The sequence below is a fragment of the Ursus americanus genome, chromosome 12, assembly GCF_024610735.1.
Source record: "Ursus americanus isolate L20-20 chromosome 12, mUrsAme1.1.p, whole genome shotgun sequence".
In the NCBI taxonomy this organism is placed as follows: Eukaryota; Metazoa; Chordata; class Mammalia; order Carnivora; family Ursidae; genus Ursus; species Ursus americanus.
Window position 1 is genome coordinate 70,644,071 of NC_142138.1, and position 23,297 is coordinate 70,667,367.

Below are 23,297 nucleotides of genomic sequence, written 5' to 3' on the forward strand. Positions count from 1 at the left end.
ATGCTCTACCAACTGAGCCAGCCAGGTGCCCCCCCTTTATTTATTTATTTATTTATTTATTTATTTATTTATTTATTAAGATGATTGTTTGGACTGTGGTAGGCAGACTGGAGAGAAAAGACACTTAATGCTAAATAACCATATGGTGACTCTCACTAGGCCGGGCAAGAGCCAGTGAGGCTTGATTAAGGAAATAATAGCGGAGGATAGAAGAGGCAGACTCAAGAAGAATTTAACAGTAACCAGAAAATGGATCATCTGTTTCAACTGAAGGTCTTAGTCAGAGGAATAATTATATGTAAAAAATAGGTAGCCATTTCTGCTGCATTTTCCCCTGAAAATGTTTGTTTATTCCTTTTTTCTGCGTTGATGGTTCGCTATAAACTGGTTGTTCTCTTTAGCTTTCAATTCCTTATTTAGAGCTCTTTTGTAATTGGACTTCGTAAGTAGATGTCATGTTTGTAGAAAACTGCTTCTGAGAGTTAGAAAATAAAATAAAGATAAGCATCTTTACACCTAAATTGTACAGATATCCCTGGAAGCAAAAGTGCAGCATATGGAACTAGACTTCAAAATCTGGCACTCATTTATTTGCTTGTTATGTATTCTCGTAGGAATTTCTCCAATGGCAAAATGGAACAAGTAGTTGGACAAAACTCTGGAGACTGTTGTTCTCTGTAGATTTGCTGCAGGGATCTCCTGCTGGCACATTGGCCTGTATATAATTGGTCATAGAATGTTCATGCTGGAAATTACTTCTTAGGCCACCCCCCCCCATTTTCCAAATAAGAAAAAACAAGTTCCAGACAGGTTAAGTGAATTGTCTAGAAGTTTTCGCAAATAATACACTTTTTTTGCAAATGATAATACTTTTTTTCTTTAAATTAGAAATAAACTTGGGAAAGCAATCTAACATCTTTGTTGCCCTGGTCTGGAAAACAAACAAACAAAACAAAAAAGAAAAACAGTCTCACTGAGAACTCTGAGCTCCCTGGGACACTGTGTGCCACAGCTAGTTCTGCTCGACAGAGCATTTGGGTGGAGGTGGCTGTTCAGTAACTGCATAACTAAGGCTAACAAGTTCTGACTCTGAAATATCCTGCCTTGTTTTGTAGGAAGCGATGCAGAATCAGGTGAACGCTAATCCCGAGAGAGCCAACCCCGTGACTGTGGCTGCCCCATTCATCTTCACATCTGGGGAAGTTGTCAGCCTCGCTAGCCTTGTTTCTCCAGCCAACACCAGAACAACCTCAGGTAATAATCTGATAGCGTGGCATTTATTTTAGACTTAAAATGAACAGGACCCCAGCTTTCCCTGTGAGATGAATGGATACCCTGTCTGATACCCACTCATTTATTAAAATATTCTCCAAATAGAAGGTTTATAATAGATTTTAAAGCCAATGCGTTTATTCTTCCTGGGGGAAGGGGAGATCACCAACAGGGATTACACGAGTGCTTACTGCAGTAAAAGTAAAATATTTTACAGATTAGTCTGTGGAAGGGTTATATGTGACCACAAAATGAAAAAATAAGGGTGCTTCAATATGGTACCATTAAGGAAAATAGTTAAATGTTCATAGTCTAAAACAGCGACAAATAAACCAGAATAAATGTAAATGGGTGTTGGAGTGCTGACATAAAAGAGGTGCATGTGATTATTTGACTAAAGTATAAGAGCTTTGATTTGTTCTTGGGAACATAAGTAAAAACAGAATAGCAGAGAAAAGCACATTTTGAGTGAGATCTGTATGGTTTTTTTAAAAAAATGTATCTAAAAAGGAGCAAATTGAACTATTTTCCACATTTCTTTATAAATTATTTGTTTTACAACGAGGGAATTTGTGTCCTTGTTTAAATAAATTTTCCAACTGACTCGGTTTCTTTTTCTGTTTCTTTCACTTAAAAATAAGACACTGTATTCCTAGTTAAGTTTGTATAATATCAAAGAAAGATCTTGAATGAGGTGTTATTACTGAGGAGCAGTGTGGTTAAATAGAAAGAATGTATACAATATACATACTGAATTACTTCCAGTGCTACATTCAGATACTGATTTATTAATTGACTACATGCTTGACCTTGGTAAAACTCTTACTTCTCTAAACTTCATTACTCATCTACAAAGTTGAGATATAATAATACCTGCTTTATGAGGTTATGAGGCTTTGTATTTCCATTTTACAGCAGGACTTCAATAATAGCTAGTAGTAAATGAAAATTAACTCCTCAATGAAAGTTTATTCTGTTATGCCCTCCAGGGGGCGCTAGTGACCTTCATTTTGTAGACCATCAACTATCATTCAAAAATCACTGTGCTTTGCTTTCAGCTTGATAATTCAAAAAATTTAGGTTAAATATACATATATACGTAATCAGAACATTCATAGACTTTTGGATTTGTTGTGGTTCAGGCCACAGTGATTAGAACAAGTGCCTTTATAATCCAAAAGTCTTTTTTTTTTTTTTTAAGATTTTATTTATTTATTTGACAGAGAGAGACAGTGAGAGAGGGAACACAAGCAAGGGGAGTGTGAGAGGGAGAAGCAGGCTTCCCAGGACCCCGGGATCATGACGGGAGCTGAAGGCAGATGCTTAACAGTTGAGCCACCCAGGCACCTCCCCAAAAGTCTTTAGAAGCCAGTAAAGGTATATGTTCACAAACATAAAAGGAGCTAGAGTTGGTAATCTAACTATTGAATTCTTCAGACCCTGATTTGAAATGATAAGCAAAGTTGAAGATATTTATATACAGCTTCTTAGCCTTGGTTCCCATGGGCCTATATCATGTTTGTCATGTTGCTTTTGGCAAGCCTATTGTTCTCTCTTCCGTGAATTGCCAACTACAAATTAAGATTGCTAAACCATCACATGATAGAGCTGATCTCTCCAGTGTCGTCTTACCCATGAAACCATTCTACCTACCTCTTCCCCTTCAGGGAAGATAATCAATGAAGATAAAAGAAAGGAGAACAGTGGGGCACCTGGGTGGTTCAGTTGGTTAAGCGACTGCCTTTGGCTCAGGTCATGATCCTGGGGTCCTGGGATCCAGTCCCACATCAGGCTCCCTGCTCAGCAGGGAGTCTGCTTCTCCCTCTGACCCTCCCCCCTCTCGTGCTTTCTCTGTCAAATAAATAAATAAATAAAATCTCTTTTAAAAATAAAGAAAAAGAAAGGAGAAAAGTTATGAGACAAATTCAGGTTGTATTATTCAACTGGGTTAAAGGATTTTCTTTTCCTGAATGGTGGGTGGCTGGCTGCTTTTTTCCCATTACCCAATAACTTTTTTTTTTTTTAGAGAGAGAATATGTGCGTGTGTGTGTGCAGTGGGGGGAGAGGAGGGGCAGAGGGAGAGGGAGAGAATCCCAAGCAGGCTCCATACCGAGTGCAGAGCTGAAAGTGGGGCTTGATCTCACCACCCTGAGATCATGACCTGAGCCAAAATCAAGAGTTGGACACATAACCGCTTGAACCACCTCCCTCTTTTCCCTCATCATCCAGTAATACTTAAAAAAAAAAATTTTTTAAGATTTTATTTATTTATTTGACAGAGAGATAGAGCCAGAGAGCATCAGGAGGGGGAATGGCAGAGGGAGAGAGAGAAGCAGGCTCCCCGCTGAGCAGGGGGCCCAATGCAGGCCTCTGTTCCAGGCCCCTGGGATCATGACCTGACCCGAAGGCAGACGCCCAACTGACTGAGCCACCGAAGCACCCCATTCAGTAATATATTTAAAAATTAACTGAAAGTATCCTAGGATTATCATTTTGAAAGATATTTTTGATAATAAAATTCATATTATAAAGTTTGCTTTCAATTTTCCATTTGTGACTAAAGATATCGCTCATCATTACTGCTACCATCAAAGTGCAGCGGTTCAGAAAGGCAGACTAAATTAAACATTAATCAGGGCAAAAAAGAGTTACGGACATGAATTTCTTACTTCTGTAGGATCATAAGATGCACTCCAAAGTCAAATATAAATAGTTTTGTATTGGTTCATAAAGAGTACAGGCTTTGCGGAATCTAGTGAATTGAGTTCTACTCCGAACTCTGACATTTACTACCTGTGTGACCTGGGCAAGTTACTTAGTTTTTCACCAACTCGCTGAGATGGCCTAGCCTACCATAGCACACTCCCCTAAATACTGGTATGAAGAGCTTAAGCCACAGTCTAAATAGGTAGTAAGAGTCATCCCTGATGATGCCATTTTTTTTAACAAAGATTTTTATCTATTTATTTGACAGAGGTAGAGCGAGGTCACAAGTAGGCAGAGCGGCAGGCAGTGGGAGAGGGCGAAGCAGGCTCCCTGGGATCCCAGGACCCTGGGATCATGACCCAAGCCAAAGGCCGATGCTGAACTGACTGAGGCACCCAGGTGCCCCGGTAATAAAACAACAGCATCCATGTGCATTTTACTTTATTTGGTATTGGTTCTTATATTGAGGAGAAGGAAGTGATTAATATTGTTTAACAGTAAAGTACCTAATTTTCCTAAAATTCGCCGGGATAAGTCTGAAGAGGTAATTTGTATCCTCTCTTTTCAGTTTCAACTGTGTACGTCAGAATATTAAACCCAATTTTTCACAAATGTTCTTTTTTCATTTTGCTGTTAAGGGGAAGTTGGGTGAATCATTATGTATGAATCGAAGGGAGGACACCCTTTGCTTGGTATCATCATGTGCTAAAAAGTATACAGTGCTTTCTCAAGAAGCAGTTTTACCCAGCTCTTCTACGTTAGTTGAGTGACCTATGTGGTGTTTGGCCCTACTTGAACTTTAATTATAACAGCCCTGGTGTGTGTGTGTGTGTGTGTGTGTGCGTGTGTTTTAACTGTGTTAAAATAATAACCTTGTTTTTAGATTGCTATTGTCACATATATTCCAACCTCCTCAAGGTATATATATAAAAATATATCTAAAAATTGCTTGTTCCTTGTTTATTTGTGAGTTCTTATGTCAGTGTTTGGCATGATAAGCTAAGTAATGGGAAAAGCATGAATTTAGTAGGAACATTCGGGAATAGGCTATAGCTGGATCTTTCTCTGCATGAAGTCATTGAATAGACATAGTTTCCTTTCTGGAGGTCAGGAACTGTGTTCCACTCACACTGTTTGGTTCTGAGTATTTTATGAGAGAATTAGAATAAAACGGAGTTATCCTCACTGTCTCCACTATGACCCCCCACTGCCACCATCGTCATCCAGAAGCTTTGATTAAGATCATTTGCAGCTGGGGCCCCTGGCTGGCTCAGACAGTAGAGCGTGCAGCTCTTGATCTCAGGCTTGTGAGGTCACGCCCTACACTGGGTGTAGAGATTACTAAAAATAATAATAATAAACTTCAAAGAAGATAGTTTGTAGCTATTAGAAGTAGTATACAAGTAATCTACTTTTTGAAATTTAAATTTATGAACCAGTTAAATTACCTACATTAATCATATCAGAAAAGGATTCTTTGTGAATGGATTTATTATAAGGAGTGTTAAAAAGGAATTTCCCTAAGTATTTTTAAGTACGTTACAGATAACTGGCTTTTGATAGACAGAAGGCTGGAAAGAATCTTTAAGCATAGTTAGTGGAAAAACAAAAATTGAGAGTACATTGGGGCACCTAGCTGGCTTAGTCAGTGGAGCATGCGCCTCTTGATCTTGGGGTTGTAAGTTTGAGCCCCACGTTGGGTGCAGAGATTAAAATATAACGTTGAAAATATATCTAAAATATAAAAACCTTAAAAATAAAATCTTAAAAAAAATTAAGGGGCACTTGGGCGGCTCAGCCGGTTAAACATCCAGTTCCTAGTTTTGGCTCATGGACTGTGGGATCGAGCCCCACATCGGACTTGTGCTCAGTGTGGAATCTGCTAGAGATTCTCTCTCCCTCTGCCCCTCACAGGCACGCGCACTCTCTTTCTCTCAAATAAGTAAATCTTTAAAAAAAAAAAAATCAAGAGGGATACCTGGCTGACTCAGTCAGTGGAGCGTGGGACTCCATATTCGGGTTGTGAGTTTGAGCCCCATATTGGGTGTAGAGCTTACTTAAAAAAATAGAATCTTATTATATTATATTATGGTGACTAACATAATATAATAAAAAATGTTTTTAAAAAATAGAATCTTAAAAAAAAATTGAAAGTACATTTAAAAAGAAGGTAAGTGTATCAATCAGAGTCCAGTCAGGAGACAGAACTACATGGTGATTTGTATAATTTTATTATAATATATAATATGTATAATTTCTAAAATACCTAAACTTACATGTACAATTTATTAAAAATTATTAGTAATAGTGGATTACTAATACTAAGAGGTGAGGAGAACTCTAAAGAATACAGGAATAACCAACAGAGGGAACAGCCACTACTTCTGTATGACAAAAGCCATACTTCTGTATGACAAAACTTAATTTCATGCTAACTGTCAAGAAATATTGATAGGGGGACGCCTGGGTGGCTCAGTCGGTTAAGCGTCTGCCTTCAGCTTAGGTCATGATCCCAGGGTCCTGGGATCGAGTCCCGCATCGGGCTCTGTGCTTGGCACAGAGCCTGCTTCTCCCTCTTCCTCTGCTGCTCCCCCTGCTTGTGCTCTCTCTCTCTGTCAAATAAAGTTTTTTAAAAAATTTTAAAAAAGAAATATTGATAGGGTCCAGCTTCAGTATGACAAGGCAAGGCAAAGAAGGGTGGATTTGGAGCTGAGAGACAATAAATTCAAAAGTGGCACAGAAGTATCCTTGAAATTATAATGAAAGACATAGGGAAATGCAATTCATTTTATAAAAGCTAGATTTATGCAAAACTGTTAACTAATACTTTTGGTTCATAAACTTAGGCACGCCTGTTGCCAGATCTAATGCACTTTCTTCCTGGAACTTAGCTGTAAGAACACACAGATACAAGAAGAAAAGGTTATAAACAAAGTTTTTTTAAAAAGCACATCATGACAAAACTCAAGTAGGTAATTGTTTTTTTTAGCACGAATCAGTTGTACTACTCTTTGACGTTCAAGAAATGAAATGTCCGGTTTTTAACCGTCCTTGCATTAGAGGCCATTCCAAGTCTTCTCACCTGTCTGGCTGATGGATAGACGCAGTATGGTTAAGTAAAGCCCGTGGGGCCTTCTCCATCAGCACCACGTAGTTTAGGGTAAAGCATGCTTTGTGTGCTTACCGCCTGCTGCCAGGGAGAGCTCTGTACAGCCAGCCTAGGGAGTAGGCGGCACTCTCGGTCTGTTGGCTCCTAATGCTCAGGGCTGTCAGTGCCGAAAAAATGAGCAAATGTGGGGAATGCAGTGGCCCTATACTAAGCACATTACCTTAATCCACTTTGAAGGAAAACCTTTCTAAACCTTAACACCATGATCATTGGTTTATACCAGTTTGTATTAGAGAGCAAGAGAAAGGACATTAGAATGAAAAGCTGAGGTTTTGATTTAATAAAAGCCATTTTCAGTTAATCTCCATTTATTCTCTCCACCAGACCTCATTTGCCTTTTTTACCAAAATAGGTGACCCCTATGCCTCCTCAGCACCACCCTTGTCAAATTCCACCACCTCAGTGCTGGCCACCCTTGCAGCTCTTGCTGAGGCATCAGCCCCCCTGTCCAACTCCCACAGACCTGCAGGTAGGTAAGGGATATCTGCTGGGTGAATCACCATTTCTTTTCTTTTTTTAAGATTTTATTTATTTATTTATTTGACAGAGACAGCCAGCGAGAGAGGGAACACAAGCAGGGGGAGTGGGAGAGGAAGAAGCAGGCTTCCAGCGGAGGAGCCTGATGTGGGGCTCCATCCCGGAACGCCGGTATCACGCCCTGAGCCGAAGGCAGACGCTTAACGACTGCGCCACGCAGGCGCCCCTCTTCTTTTGTTTTTACATTTCCAGCAGATTTAATTTGCATGAAATATTAAAGAATTATGGTTAATTAGAGACATCTAGGAAAGAGGAATGTAGAGTTATTGAGCATCAAAAAGAAAAATCACTAAGCAATATAATCAGATGGCTGAATAATATTAGAGAATGACTCAGTTATTTCTTTGTATTTTTACAGTTTCAAGTTTGTTTGCCCTGACTCCAGTTGCTTCAGATTGAAATGTTTAGTCTTCTATTAGCAGATTATTTGGGAAATACTCTGTGTTATGTTTTGACTGATGCTATCATAGAATGATTCAAAATAGCAGCTTAGATATGTTGTATTTAAAGCATCAGAATACATAGGACTGCTACGTCTCTCATTGTCATATTCTGTGTACTTCAGGGTGGCTTGCTTTTATTTTCACTGGACATGATATTTTGGCATTTCCAATGGAGTTGGGCAGATATATGCTGTATAGTGGCCTTCTGATATGCAGAACAAAAAAGGTTCAGGTCACTTAGCCAGACCTGGTAGCCTGTGGGGAGAAGGCTTAGGGCCTCATATAAGTAGGGGCAGATAGTCATAGGTAGGGCTAAATAGTCATCTAGGAATCTTTCTGGAACCTTCTGACAGTCTGCTCCATCCTAAATGAAAGCAGATTGTTCTTACTTCTTTCTGCCATTGACATCTGGGTGGTGAGAACATTCCTCTAATTCTGTTTCTCCGACTGGCGGCAATCATAAAGATCTCTATTCAGACATGTATGAGTGAGCAGCGTGGCGGAGGGAGAAGCAACGTATTAAACTCGTGCTTTGAGTTATTTTGATTTGCTTTTTGATTTTGGATAAATTACTTAACTTCTCCAGGTCTCGTCTCCTCACCTCTGGCTGAGGTTGGATGGTTGGATCAGATTATCTCTCGAGGTCTTTTCAGCTATAACATTTAACTGTTCTTTGTTTTTAAGAGGTGTGAATGCTCTATTTCCATTAAACCACCTGAACGTGTCTCATGTGGAGAGGCCATACCCCACTTAGTACAAAGTTCTACCTGTGACTCTTTAGATGGAGAATTTCTGTAGTGGAATAGTAAGAACTCTTTTCCCTAATAATTACTGGGGATATTGACTAACCAAACTGAAAATCTTTTTTTTTTTTTTAAGTTTTATTTATTTAAGTACACCCAATGTGGGACTCAAATCATGACCTCAAGATCAAGAGTCACATGCTCTTCCAACTGAGCCAGCCAGGTGCCCCCTCCCCCCCTTTTTGATTACCAAACTGAAAATTTTGATTCAACATAATATATATAAAGTTCTTAGAAGCGTACCTGCTACACTGTGAGTAGTCAGTGTTAGCTGCTGTTAGTATTATTGCTTGTCAGATGGGAGAAGCCACCTGCCGTTGTGTCTGTCAGACTTCATCAATGCTGTGACTACTTGACATGTTATTTTGTTAATTCACTATTAAATACCTCCATTTTCTTCTAGAAATAGCTCTGTAATTATTTTTTCTAAGTTCCATAGATTTATTTAGACTTTCAAAATGCTTCTTGAAAAAAGAATTCCAAGATCAAATATACTGGGGAAACTCAGCATATCTTATGCCCTGTTGGAGAATCACAGAGCTCATTAGCCTGTTGGGGTTTCTGATGCTTCTTACAAAACAAACCAAAAAATTAAGCATATATAAACTGGCATTTTGAAAGTGTGTTTGTGCGTAGAACCCATCCTTCGTGAAAGCTATTAACATCTCAGCGAAGACATTTTAAAAAATACTGTTCTGTTGCACTCACTATCTCTTTTCTCCTCCGACTTAGCATTGTTCACTAGAGCTTGCTTTAGAAACTTAAATCTAACTTAATTTTTCAAGTTTTTCTATCCCTGATATAATCAATTTCAAGGTGGCTGAAATTGTTATACTCTTATTTTTTAGAAAACTGAAATTTTAAATTCATTTTTGTCATCTCTAGCTAATTCAGAGGAAATCATAGAGGGAAATTCTGTTGACTCATCAATCCAGCAAGTGGTGGGGAGCGGAGGCCAAAGGGTCATCACCATAGTGACTGATGGAGTCCCTCTGGGTAATATCCAAACTGCAATCCCTACTGGAAGCATTGGCCAGCCATTTCTTGTAACTATGCAAGATGGACAGCAAGGTGAGTTATTCCATTCAGACAAGTGTTTATGAAAAGATATTTTAGACATTCCACATTCCTCTAAAAATGAGGCATTATAGTAAGTAGCGGGACTAAAAGAATGCCGGATGCCAGATTGGCTCCAAGAAAAAAAAAAGACGGAAACTAGGCTGGCAAAGCCTAATTTCCCCGATATACATACAATTTGCAAGTAAAAGCCAATAGTCTGGTAGAAAAAAGAGTGAAATAGTACGAATCAGTAGTTCACAGAAAACATTGTGGGGTCTTAAAAATATGGGAATATGTTCAACCTGCTTCGTACATAGCAAGAGAAATGCAAGTCAGTTCCGCACTGAGATACCATTATAACACTGTGTTGTTAAAGGTGTGGGGAAATAGGCACTCAGAAATCACTGACCGGCTCAGTCAGTAGAGCATGTGATTCTTGATCTCAGCGTTGTAAGTTCCAGCGCCACGTTGGGTGTAGAGAATATTTAAAAATAAAATCTAAAAAAAAAAATCACTGCTGAGAGTGTAAATTAATATATCCTCTGAAGAACTGATTGTAATATCTATCAGATTGTTTTTAAAGATTTAATTTTGAGAGGGGCACCCGGGTGGCTCAGTCGTTAAGCGTCTGTCTTCGGCTCAGGGCCTGATCCCAGGGTCCTGGGATTGAGCCCCGCATCGGGCTCCCTGCCCCACTGGGAGCCTGCTTCTTCCTCTCCCACTCCCCCTGCTTGTGTTCCCTCTCTCGCTGGCTGTCTCTCTCTCTGTCAAATACATAAATAAAAATCTTAAAAAAAAAAAAAAGATTTTGTTAATGAGAGAGCGAGAGCGTGTGCACATGCGCTCTCAAGCAGGGAGGAGTGGCAGAAAGAGAAGCAGACTCCCCAGTGAGCAGGGAGCCCAACATGGGGCTCAGTCCCAGGACCCTGAGTACATGACCCTGAGCCAAAGACAGATGCTTAACTGACCGAGCCATCCAGCCGCTCCCAATATCTGTCAGTAGTAAAGATACACATACCTTTTGGCTAAAAAGTTCTTTTCTAAGAATTTATATTCACACACACAGAAATGAAATATATACTAAGTTATTCATTACAGCATTGTTTGTAATCATCCAAGATTAAAAGGAATCTAAGTAGATGGTAGCTATACTTGTGGTGAACATAACATGATGTATAGAGAAGTTGAGTCACTGTGTTGTACACCTGAAACTAACGTAACATTGTGGATCAACTATACTCCAATAAAAATCGAAAAATAAAAAGAATCTAAGTATGTGTTAGTAGGGAACTAGATAAGAAATTATGGTCCACCCATACCCTGGGATACTCTGCAGCTGTTGAGAACAATGAGGAGATGCCCTATATGCTAGCGTGATGTCATCCCCAAACCGTAGTGTGAAGTGGGAAGAGTAAGAACAGTGTGTACAATATGCTCCACGTGTGTTTTTTAAAAAGGGGGAAATAGATGTATATTTGCTAGTATATTCATAGACTTAAACCATCTCTGAAGGAACATTCAAGAATAACATTGATAACGTTCGTTGCCTCCTTGCTTGTGCGCGCGCTCTCTCTCTCTCTCTGTTAAATAAATAAATAAAATCTTTTAAAAAGTGTGGGGGCGCCTAGGTGGCTCAGTCAGCTAAGCGTCTGCCTTCAGCTTAGGTCATGATCCCCAGGTCCTGAGATCGAGTCCCACATCAGGCTCCCTACTCAGTGGGAAGCCTCTTTCTCCCTTCCTGCTCCCTTTGCTTGTGCTCTCTCTCTCTCCCTCCCTCTCTCTATGTCAAGTAAATAAATAAAATCTTTAAATAAAAACCAAAACATTGGTTGCCTCCTGAGAAGGTACCTACCTGGGTAGCTGGGGATGAATGGGAGACTTTTCACTACATATGCCTTTTAACTTTTAATATATTTTTAAAGATTTTATTTATTTATTTGAGAGAGGGAGAGAGAGAGCGCACAAGTAGGGGGAGGAGGCAGAGGGAGAGGGAGAAGCAGACCCCCCTCTGAGCAGGGAGCCTGACTGGGGGCTTTATTCCGGGACCGTAAGATCACGATCCAAGCTGAAGGCAGACACTCAACCAACTGAGCCACCCAGGCGCCCCATAACTTTTCATTTTTGAACCTTGTGACGTATTACTTATTCAGGAAATACATCAGTAATTTTTTTAAGGGAAACTAATCATTACAGCTTCATTCCTTAAAAATATTGGAGTTTGGGGCCCCCTAGGTGGCTCAGTTGGTAAAATGTCTGACTCTTGATTTGGGCTCAGGTCATGATCGTAGGTTGGTGAGATTGAGCCCCACCTTGGGCTCCACGCTGGGCACGGAGCCTGCTTAAGTTTCTCTCTCTCCCTCTCCCTCTGCCCTCCCCCCTGCACTTTGCATTCTCTCTCTCTTTGTCTAAAGAAAAAAAATTGGAGTTTGAAAGAGGAGGGTTGGTTCATTGCATTTGAGTCACCAAAATTCTGACTTTGCCCAAATAATGATGGGGATTTTATAATTTTCAAACTATTTAAATTGGTGGATCTAGGGGCGCCTGGGTGGCACAGCGGTTAAACGTCTGCCTTCGGCTCAGGGTGTGATCCCGGCGTTATGGGATCGAGCCCCACATCAGGCTCCTCCGCTAGGAGCCTGCTTCTTCCTCTCCCACTCCCCCTGCTTGTGTTCTCTCTCTCGCTGGCTGTCTCTATATCTGTCGAATAAATAAATAAAATCTTTAAAAATAAATAAATAAATAAAATAAATTGGTGGATCTTTGTAGCATAGAAAGAAAAAGTAGGCATTAAACCTATATAACTGGGGCACCTGGGTGGCTCAGTCGGTTAAGCCTCTGCCTTCGGCTCAGGTCATGATCCTGGGGTCCTGGGATGGAGCCCCGTGTCAGCCTCCCTGTTCAGCGGGGAGTCTGCTTCTCCCTCTGCCCCTCCCCCTGCTCATGCTCTTATGTGCTGTCTCTCTCTCTCTCTCTCTCTCTCTCTCTCAAGTAAATAAATAAAATCTTTAAAAAAAAACAACCCTATAGGGGCGCCTGGGTGGCGCAGTCGTTAAGCGTCTGCCTTCGGCTCAGGGCGTGATCCCGGTGTTCTGGGATCGAGCCCCACATCGGGCTCCTCTGCTGGGAACCTGCTTCTTCCTCTCCCACTCCCCCTGCTTGTGTTCCCTCTCTCACTGGCTGTCTCTGTCAAATAAATAAATAAAATCTTTATTAAAAAAAAAAAACCCTATATATCATGGAACATTGCATCAAAACTGGGGATGTACTGTATGGTGACTAATATAACAAAATAAAAATTATAAAAAAAAATAAATAAATAATAAAAAACCCCTATATAATCCAAGTTTTGGTATCACAAATTCTTATTAGTTTTATTTGGAAATATACTATGGATGTTTTTGTGAACATGGTTTAAAGTTTAGGGGCTTCATTGGCTAGGTGAGAAACTCTGCTAATAATGGAGTTAAATAAATGAGAATGGAGTTGTTTGAGGGGAAAAATATTTGAGGTTTTGCCTGGATGAACTATACTACTTTTTACAAATGAATTTAACCAGGCACAAAGAAGGAAAGCTGAGATTTTGTGAATTATCTGCAGGAAGTTTTAAAATCCCAGCTAAACTGCCTTTCCACTTAGCAGATATCTCAGCTGTTTTCTCTTGGCATCTATTGATGAGTACCCAAAGAATGTAAGCTAATTTTTAAATCAACCAAACCAAATAACTAAGTAAATTTTCTGTTTTAAACAAAAATCATAATGTGCCCTAAAACCTAAATAGAATTTTTTAACTTTTTTATTTTGTGATCATTGTAGATATGTGTATTTTTTTAAGTAGGCTCCGCGTCCAGCCTGGAGCCCAGTGCGGGGCTCGAGCTCACTACCTGAGATCAAGACCTGAGCTGAGATCAAGAGTCAGATTTTAAGTGACTGAGCCACCCAGGTGCCCCAGTGTGTACAGTTCTGAGAAATAATACAGAGAGATCCAGTGTACCTATCACCTAGTTTCTCCCATTGGTAACATTTTGCAGTAATACAATATCACAGGTAGGAAATTGACATTGATACAATTCACCAACCTTAGTGAGATTTTTCCCGTTTTATATGCATTCATGTATTTGTGTATGCACTTAGTTCTGTGCAGCGTAATACAAGTGTAGATTGGTGTGCACACCACCACAGTCAAGACAGAGAGCAGTTCCAGGGCGCCTGGATGGCTCAGTTGGTTAAGTACCCAACTCTTGGATTCAGCTCAAGTTATGATCTTAGGATGGTGAGATAGGATGGTGAGATCCAGCCCCATATGGGCTCTGCAGAGTGTGGAGTCTGCTTGGGATTCTCTCCCTCTTCTTTGGCACACTGCCTCCCTGCCTAGCCCCTGCTTGCACGTGCTCATGCGCTCTCTCGATCACTCTCTCTCTAAAAAAAAGAGAGGACAATTTCATCACAAGGATCTCTTGTGCCACCTTTATATCCACAGCTACCTCCCTTCCCAACCCATTCGTAACCCCTGGCAACCACTAACTCATTTGTTTTCTACCAGTTTACTTCAGTCATGTGTTATATTATCTAAATGGAATCATGTAATATGGAACCTTTTGGGACTGGCTTTTCTTCTCTCAGCATAATTCCCTTAAAATCTATCCAAGTTGGGTGCCTGGGTGGCTCAGTCATTTAGGCATCTGACTTCAGCTCGCGTCATGATCCCAGGGTCCTGGGATCGAGTCTCACATCTGGCTTCCTGCTCAGCGGGGAGCCTGCTTCTCCCTCTGCCTGCTGCTCCCCCTGCTTGTGCTCTCTTTCTCTCTCAAATAAGTAAATAAAATCTTTTTAAAAAGTCTATCCAAGTTGTTGTTTGTATCAATAGTTCAGTCCTTTTTATTGCTGAGTAATATCCATGGTATGGATGACCACAGTTGAACCATTCATTGAAGGACATTTAAGTTGTTTCTGGTTTTGGCTATCTATGAATAAAGCTGTTATGACCAGTAGTGTACATGTTTTATGGGAACCTAAATTTTCAGTTCCCTGGGATAAGTACCCCAAGGTGCAATTGCTGGGTTGCATGCTAAGTACATGTTTAGTTTTGTAAACATGTCTAGTTTTGTAAATAGTTTGGCAACGCACAAACTATTTCCTAGAGTGACTGTACCATTTTACATTCCCACTGGCAATTAATGAATAATCCAGTTTTGCCACATCCATGTCAGCATCTGGTGTTATCACTATTTTTTTAAATTTTAGCCATTCTGATAGATGTGCAGTGCATTGATGTGTTTGTTGACCCTTTTCTCATTTATCTACAAAAGAGAAATAATTAAATTGGCTATAGTGAATGGCAAACTGCTTTCTTGTGAAGTTTCTCAAAAATCTTACGTAAAGACATCAGCCTTCATTAAACAAGTTACTCCCAAGGAATTGTAAGCTTATTGGCCATAGCTTTTTTTTTTTTTTTTAAGATTTTATTTATGTGACAGAGAGACAGCCAGCGAGAGAAGAAACACAGCAGGGGAGTGGGAGAGGAAGAAGCAGGCTCCCAGCGGAGGAGCCCGATGTGGGACTCGATCCCGGAACGCCAGGATCACGCCCTGAGCCAAAGGCAGACGCTTAACGACTGCGCTACCCAGGCGCCCCTGGCCATAGCTTTTAACCTAGTGTTAGACTTCTTTATTTTAGAGAAAGAGAGAGCGTGTGCGCAAGCTAGGCAGAGGGAGAGAGAGAAACTTAAGCAACCTCCACACTTAGCATGGAGCCCGATGCAGTTCTGGATCTCACGACCCTGAGATCATGACTTGAGCTGAAATCAAGAGTTGGACATTTAAACAACTGAGCTACCCAGGTGCCCCTAAAGTTAGTTAGACATCATCTTTCTTTCTTTCTTTCTTTCTTTCTTTCTTTCTTTCTTTCTTTCTTTCTTTCTTTCTTTCTTTTTTAAGATTTTATTTATTTGAGAGAGAGGGGGAGAAAGCACAAGCAGGGGGAGCAGCAGAGGGAGAGGGAGAAGCAAACTCCCTGCTGAGCAGAGAGCCCGATATCGGCTTCATCGCAGGACCCTGGCATCATGACCTGAGCCGAAGGCAGACGCTTAACTGACTAAGCCACCCAAGGGCCCCCCAAGTTAAATATCTTTATATAAAAGCCTCAGATCTGACTGTTAACTGCCTGGCTTCCAAATCTTTTTTTTTTTTTAAAGATTTTATTTATTTATTCGACAGAGATAGAGACAGCCAGCGAGAGAGGGACCACAGCAGGGGGAGTGGGAGAGGAAGAAGCAGGCTCCCAGTGGAGGAGCCTGATGTGGGGCTCAATCCCATAACGCCAGGATCACGCCCTGAGCCGAAGGCAGACGCTCAACCGCTGTGCCACCCAGGCGCCCCCTGGCTTCCAAATCTGATACTCTAATCTTTTCTGTTTCTCTCTGTAGGGCCATGCTTTACCTGTTGATTATAAAATCCAAAGAGATATGAATAATAAAATTTCAGCTAATATATTTCAGTTTATTTTCTAATTTAAAGCAAGCAGGGGTGCCTGCCTGGCTCAGCCGGTAGAGCTTGTGATTCTTGATCTTGGGGTTGTAAGTTCGAGCGCCACATTGCGTGTAGAGGTCACATAAAAATAAAATATTAAAAAAAATAATAAAGCAGGCAAAACCTCTTTGTTTTACTATGTATTCATCACCTCCAATTGGTGTCCTTTGGCTTGTAGTTCTAACTGTACCTGCTGGTCAGGTTGCAGAGGAAACTGTAATTGAAGAAGAGGAAGAAGCAGAGAAGTTGCCTCTGACTAAGAAACCAAGAATAGAAGAGCTGACAAACAGTGTGGAGGAGAGCAAGGTAATGTTTTTAGCAGTAGTAGAGAAAAGAGAAAGGAAAGAATCAAAAGCCAAAACTTTTAAGGCCTGAACCCTTCCTTATGTTTTTGTCTACTCTCTGGATAATCTGGGATCAGGAATTCTGACCTGTTGGTGACATGGTTTACCTTTACAGGAGGGTACCGAAAGAGAGCTACTCCAACAGCAGCTCCAGGAGGCCAATCGAAGAGCTCGGGAATACCGACACCAGCTCCTAAAGAAAGAACAGGAGGCAGAACAGTATCGCCTCAAGCTAGAGGCCATGGCCCGACAACAGCCCAATGGCGTCGATTTCACCGTGGTTGAAGAGGTGGCAGAGGGAGACGCTGTAGTAGTTACGGAGGGGGAGACGGGAGAGAGAGACACGGAAGTGACTGGGGCAGGAGGGACCGGAGAGCCTCATCCTGGAGTTCCCTTGGAAGCTGTTTCATCATAATGTGCAAGGGCCACAACTTGTACCGTGTCCATCTTTTTCCTCTTTTTAAAAGAAAATACAAAGGACAGACATTGTATAAAAGTTAAGAATGTCCTTAAGAAGAAAACTATAGCAGGGTACAGTGCTCGGGCTCGGGCAGGCTTGCTATGCAACTGGAAAATTCAAAGCCAAATTTAGGGAATACTTCTTTTGAGGAACCAAAAGAATACGGACCAGATTTCTCAGCTCACATCATTGCTTTATGCTTAGAGGTAAAAGAATGCTGGATATTGTGGGTTGATTGTTTTTTAAATAACTGACTTTATATCAGAAGATTTTAAGATAACATTCCTAGTATAGACACATACAGAGCCTTTGATAATTGTACCGTCAAGTGACCTTAAAATTTGCCTTAGATTTATGACGTGTACCTGGTAGAGAAGAAAACTAACTGGGAGATGGGTTAGAAGCAAGCTTTGGGAAGAGAAAGAAATATATTCCACTTCCAAAGGAGCAGGCATTCCCCTCTATCCTGAATTAATTTCACTGACAAGAAATTGGTAATTGCCTAATTCTGCATCCATTGTGTGTCCATAATTCAGGTGCCAGTTCAAGAAACTGAAGTGGAGTATTTAAAACTGGAAAGGAAAGAAAACTTGCTTATGTGGGAGAAGTGTATGTAAATCCAAAATCCTCCAGGCTGTGCTTCCACGATGCTGGAAAATGGCCAGAAGGAGGCTTGTGGGTTATGAAACAGTCTGGTCTCGAGATACAAACTTTGCTCTGGCTGGATTTTATAAAATTGAAATCAGGAGGATAGTCTGTTGCTAGAACAACTTGCTTCCAAACATTTATTTATATAATATCAAGCCTTAATATCAACTTTTTTAATTTTATAAAATTTTGTTGAGTCTTCTAAGGGTGCCTTTCTGTGGAGCTTACATGGTATCCTCTTCATTGCAAAAAAAGAAGTCAGGGGAGAGGTGAGTGCTGAGGGTGTTGGTGGAATTTGGTTCCATTTGACTTGGGATGAGCAAATTCTTCTGTTTCCTTAAGATCGGGTTTTGTTCAGAGCTTTTGTGCCTTACAGGTGCTCGGTGTTTGTTGGCAAAGGGGGTGAAAGAACTAGAAGTGCCATAAAGTAAGGAGCCAAAACCGGCTCAGTAACGTCATCTGCCTGACTCCCTTCCCTCCCACTATGCCTGCTCCCTTAGCCTAGACGCTTTTGGAAAGTGTTTCATTGCTAGGTTTTCTTTGTGCACCAGTTTGGAGTTTTCAAAAGAAAAGGAGCTATGGATGGAGAGAGGTAGACTGTGGAGAGGTTACATTACAGAAGTTACTGCCTTTGAAATTGGGCCCCCATCATTCTAGACCTGCTTGCTTGCTTTATTGTAAATTAGAAGAAGAAACCAGAGGATGTGACAAGTAAACATTTGAATGACTGTTTAGAATACTGTTTTCTTAATTAGCAATCATCGGGAAAACATACATTTTTAATTTGGAGTAAAACTTGACAGTTAACATGGTTCTATTTACCTTGATTAGTGAAGTAATTTGCTGCAGTTTTCCAGAGGTGCAGAGTCACTTGGGACTCAAAGTAGACCTAAAACATAACTTGCCAAACAAATTTGACAAACAAAATTGGTTATTAGAGGCTTATAGGCAAAAATACCAGTTTGAAATTAATCTTGGCTACTGGCCACCTTAACTTGGTTTTCTCCATAGACTTCAGAGATTACTCTTGGTTTTGGGGGATGACAAGAAGCCTAGGTAAGGGCCAGGGTGAAATTGTGCCATCTGCTGTCAAATTGTCCTTTTTCTGCCTGCAATGTTTTTCTTTTTTCTGAGTCCCTTTGTGAACCAGGTGCTAACAATAAGCTGCTATTGTGTGCCATTTCAGAGCCTGAGCTTAACTATAGAGATAGAGGGACCAAGTGTCATTTTAGGTATGTTTGGTTTATGTTCTTTGTGTATATATTGACTTTAATTCCTTTATTTTATTTTATTTTTCCCCTTTCCTGTTAAGGGGGTGGAGGTTAACTCTGAAGAGGATATCCGGGCCCAGCCATCTCTCTCTCTGGGGTAGCGTCTGACTAGGGGCAGGAGTTGCCATCCACCACTCCCTGCTGAGCGTACAGAGTCCCTACTGTTTGGGGAGCTGCTCAGAAATTCTTATTCTCTTTCTGTAGGAGACTGTCATTCTCACCTAGAAAAATCTCTAATACAGTCCAAGTCATTTTTGATGATGGGGTCTCTGAGATATAGAGTTGGGATGGGGAAAGAGAAAAGAGAAATGTCTGGAAAGGGAAGAGTAGCAAAAAGGTATTTGTTGTTATTTACTTGAAATACACCTTTTAGCATCCCGGAGAAGGGAAATAGGATTTGATCTCCAGTTGTATGGCCATGGAGAAATGGTAGGTCAGGATCCCTTGAAGTCGGTACAAGTAAATACTAAATGCATTAATGGCGATACCATTTTAGGATTTTGCATCTTTCAGGATCAGCAATGGAAGTTGGGACAATGTTGCTAGATCTTCTGGGTTAATGGGTCCCAACTGGTTTGTTGGCAAGATTGAATTACAGAGAATCAAATACTAGGCAGGTGGTTCGGAGTTGTACTTAAGCAGGAGAAACCTGGAACCTAGATGATCGCCTACTTTAAAATAAAGCTGATTTAGCAATATCAGTATTAATTTATGAATTTTAGACTCTACATTTGCATTTTGGTCTTAAGCCTTCCCCGAAAAAAGAGAAAGAAAGAAGTCTTAATATTTCTGTTCTTGTTCCTAGCTTCAGGGAAATTACTTAGAAATATATAAATGTGCAGTTCCCTTCCTATCACTACCTCTGTGGGGTCTCTGAACTGTAATGCCAGAGTTGAGGTTTCTTAATGGAAATATGCGAGAACTTGACTTTAGGTTTTCTATATTTTGAACTCAGTGCCTTAAAAGATGTTCTTTTTCTCTGTCAGATCCATGTGTACTTACTTTTGGCTTTGCCTTTCCCCCTTCTTCAGCCTCACCATTGCATTATTAAAATGTTTGTGTCTGCTCAGTAATGTGAGAAATCTGTGGCATACAAAATTACTTTCTTTGTTTATATTGATGTAAAAGAAATGAATTTACCAGAGCGTTCTACAGTCGAAGTTAGGTATTGTGTGACCAGGGCATTTTTAATACCCGTTTGCTGGGTGCATATTGCTGTGTACATTTATAAATACATATGGATTTTCCCACTTTTTGTTTATTTGAGGTTCAGTTCTAAAGTACCTGGTATAACCTGGAAATATTTTCATTTCATTAAACACATTAAAGAGGGTTTCTGTGGCTTCACTAAAGGGGCCGAGGAAGAAAAAGCTTTACTTTGGCCCTTCTCGGGGAGCTATGCTCTAACTGGTGTAATGAGAAACCTGAGGAGTAAGCCCAGTATCTGGCTTTACAGAGGTGTGTTTAGCACGTGGTGTGATGACACCATGTAAGCCGAACAGTTCAGAGCAGTGTCGGGGTAAAGACGGAGCTGCCCTTCCACAGAGCAGGCGTCCTTTCCACTCCTCTGGCAGCTGTTTTGACCGGCACTGTAAGATCTCTTACACCTCTGAACAGGAAAGAAACCTTAGGTAAAGGGATCGTGGCACAAGGAGCAGGCATCCTGTGCATCGACTTTCTGTTTAGAAATCTCGTCCTTTTGAGAAATGATCATTTTGAGGGGGCTTGGGTGACTCTCTCCTAGCAAGCATCATGTGGACCTCCAGAGCTAGAAGATGTCAGGCATATAGTGAACTCTTCCCAGAAGTTGAATATTGAGTAGAAATCAGTTTTTATCCAAATTTATTGGAGAATGGCCTCCTTGTGCAAACATCTCTGTGTGGCCAGAAAAGGAGTTTCAGAAAGGAATATATGTCAGCACTGCCTGTATGCTGTTCCAGGCTCTTATCTATCTCCATATAGGTGATGAATATTTTCCGAGTTGGTACTCTTATTTCCTATGCCGATATATTTAATAAGAGGGCAGGAGTAAGAAGGATGTGAATTTGAATTAAGTAGATTTGAGCCTCTGGTGCTGCCGTTTTTTTTTTTTTTTTTTTTTTTTTTGAGCCTCTCTAGGATTAGTGGGTGGGGTGACATTCCTAGACTCTACAGTAGCAATCTGGCCGGTTAATGGCAGGAAATTGTGACTCCCTCTCTCTCTCCCCCCCTTTCCCCTCTAAACTATTTCTGCTTCTGTGCCCCCATTGCTCTTATCTCATTGAGTCTTTCCCAGGCACTAGAACTTAATTAGTAGGTCATTTCAAATCTATGGGCCTTGTCTTTCCTCTTTCCACTCCCCTCCTTCCCTATTACATGTATTTTCTGTTTATTCTGACGTGGTTTGTTTCTGAGAATTAATCTAGGTCATACCCTGTATCTTGTGCTTCCTACTTGATTTCAGACATCTTGCTTTACCAACAAACAATACCGATAGCAGCTCCCTTCTCTGGCTGTGTCCCGTGGCCTGTCCTCCTGCCAAGGCCATTTATGTTGGCGGAGGAGAGAAAGAGGGTGGGTGGGGTGCCTAGATTCTTCTCAAAGTGTCCTCAGTTTTTCAGGTTTTCTGACAGCTTTATGTACAGTATGTTTTAGGAAAACTTAAATATGCTTCTCTTTTTTTTATTTAGGATTTTAATAGGGTTTGATTTTATGAGGAAGGGTGTGTGTGTGTGTGTGTGTGTGTGTGTGTGATCATTTGTGTGTATATACACTTATACAGATCTATATTATATATACAATTTTTGTACTATCATTTAAAATAAAGATGTTTCTTAATAAAATGTCAAAGTCTTACCATTTCAGGGTGTCATTGAAATTTTTTCCATCTCCTGGGCAAAAATTTTATCTAGTCCCTGATCACAGATAAATTTCAATAGGAATGGGGCGCCTGGGTAGCGCAGTCGTTAAGCGTCTGCCTTTTGGCTCAGGGCGTGATCCCAGAGTCCTGGGATCGAGTCCCACATCAGGCTCCTCCGCTGGGAGCCTGCTTCTTCCTCTCCCACTCCCCCTGCTTGTGTTCCCTCTCTCGCTGGCTGTCTCTCTGTCACATAAATAAATAAAATCTTTAAAAAAAAAAATTTCAATAGGAAGTTTTCTCTGTCTAGCTGAGCTAATGAGGGCGGAGCAGGGGGGTTGTGTGTGTGTGTGTGGTGGGGGTCTTCTTTCCCCTTTTGTGGTCTCTTCTAACCCATTCACACCCTCTGCATTTTCCTTATCCTAGCTCCTCCTCAGCTGGCATTCATAGTGGGCAGAGCAAATGGAGGTAAGGACTGCAGTGAGAGCGGAGAGGGCTTTTGACTGGTTTATTAGACTTACATCTCCCTCCCTTCTGTCATCCCCTCCCTAAAAGCAAACAACCAGGAGAAGAGCCCAGGAGCTGAAGGAAATGATCCCGCGCCTCGTGTGGGGGTAAAATCAATGCTAAGATATGGGTTGGGGGGAGGGGAGGGGGCATCAGGTTCAGGGGGGCTTGGAAATAGATTTTCTCTGCTGGCTTCTCAGCCAGTCCTAGTTAGTAAGGTGCTGGTTTCTATCTCAGTCCAATTCAGCACACATTTATTAAGTAAATACGAGTAGCGGTGTGGTTGTAGCACAAACCCCATCGATATCCAGGGCTGAAGAGACCCATCTGGCTGACTAGATGGGGTCCCCATCCAGGGTATAGTGTTCTCAAAAGCTGCTCCATTGGCCGTAAGGATGCTGCTCGTTCATTCGTTCGTTCGTTGTTTTTTTTTTGTTTTGTTTTTTAATAAGGATGCCTTTCTTAAATAAAGGGGGGTAGTACCAAAGTCAAAGACATATAAGCATCTGTGTTCAACAACTAGAATCTCTGAGTCAGTATGTAGGAAATTGAACACTTACCATGTACCAGGCTGCCTATAGATAATTGCTTTTTGGTAAATACATATAGTAAAAAAAATCCAGTATACATATTAATTATAAGGTACATCTGGCAGAGTACCTCATAACTGCGTATACAGTCTTTGTTCTGAGAGAAAAAGAGCAGGCAAAGAAAACAA

General features: G+C 40.9%; 1 protein-coding gene across 4 annotated transcripts in view; it reads left to right on the plus strand.

Moving 5' to 3' along the window:
* The window catches only part of GABPB2 (GA binding protein transcription factor subunit beta 2), a 31,709-nt gene extending 9,633 nt beyond the window's left edge, over positions 1–22,076 (plus strand). For 2 of the 4 annotated variants that reach the window (XM_087866269.1, XM_045790579.2), the window contains 5 exons: positions 1,116–1,254; positions 7,500–7,616; positions 9,816–10,001; positions 16,692–16,819; positions 16,973–22,076. In XM_087866269.1, coding sequence (XP_087722395.1) covers positions 1,116–1,254; positions 7,500–7,616; positions 9,816–10,001; positions 16,692–16,819; positions 16,973–17,272 — 870 coding nt within the window. In that variant the 3' untranslated portion in view covers positions 17,273–22,076. The remainder of the gene's footprint in view (positions 1–1,115; positions 1,255–7,499; positions 7,617–9,815; positions 10,002–16,691; positions 16,820–16,972) is intronic. The other 2 variants (XM_045790580.2, XM_087866270.1) reach the window with 1 other exon arrangement.
* The last annotated feature ends 1,221 nt before the right edge of the window (positions 22,077–23,297 follow it).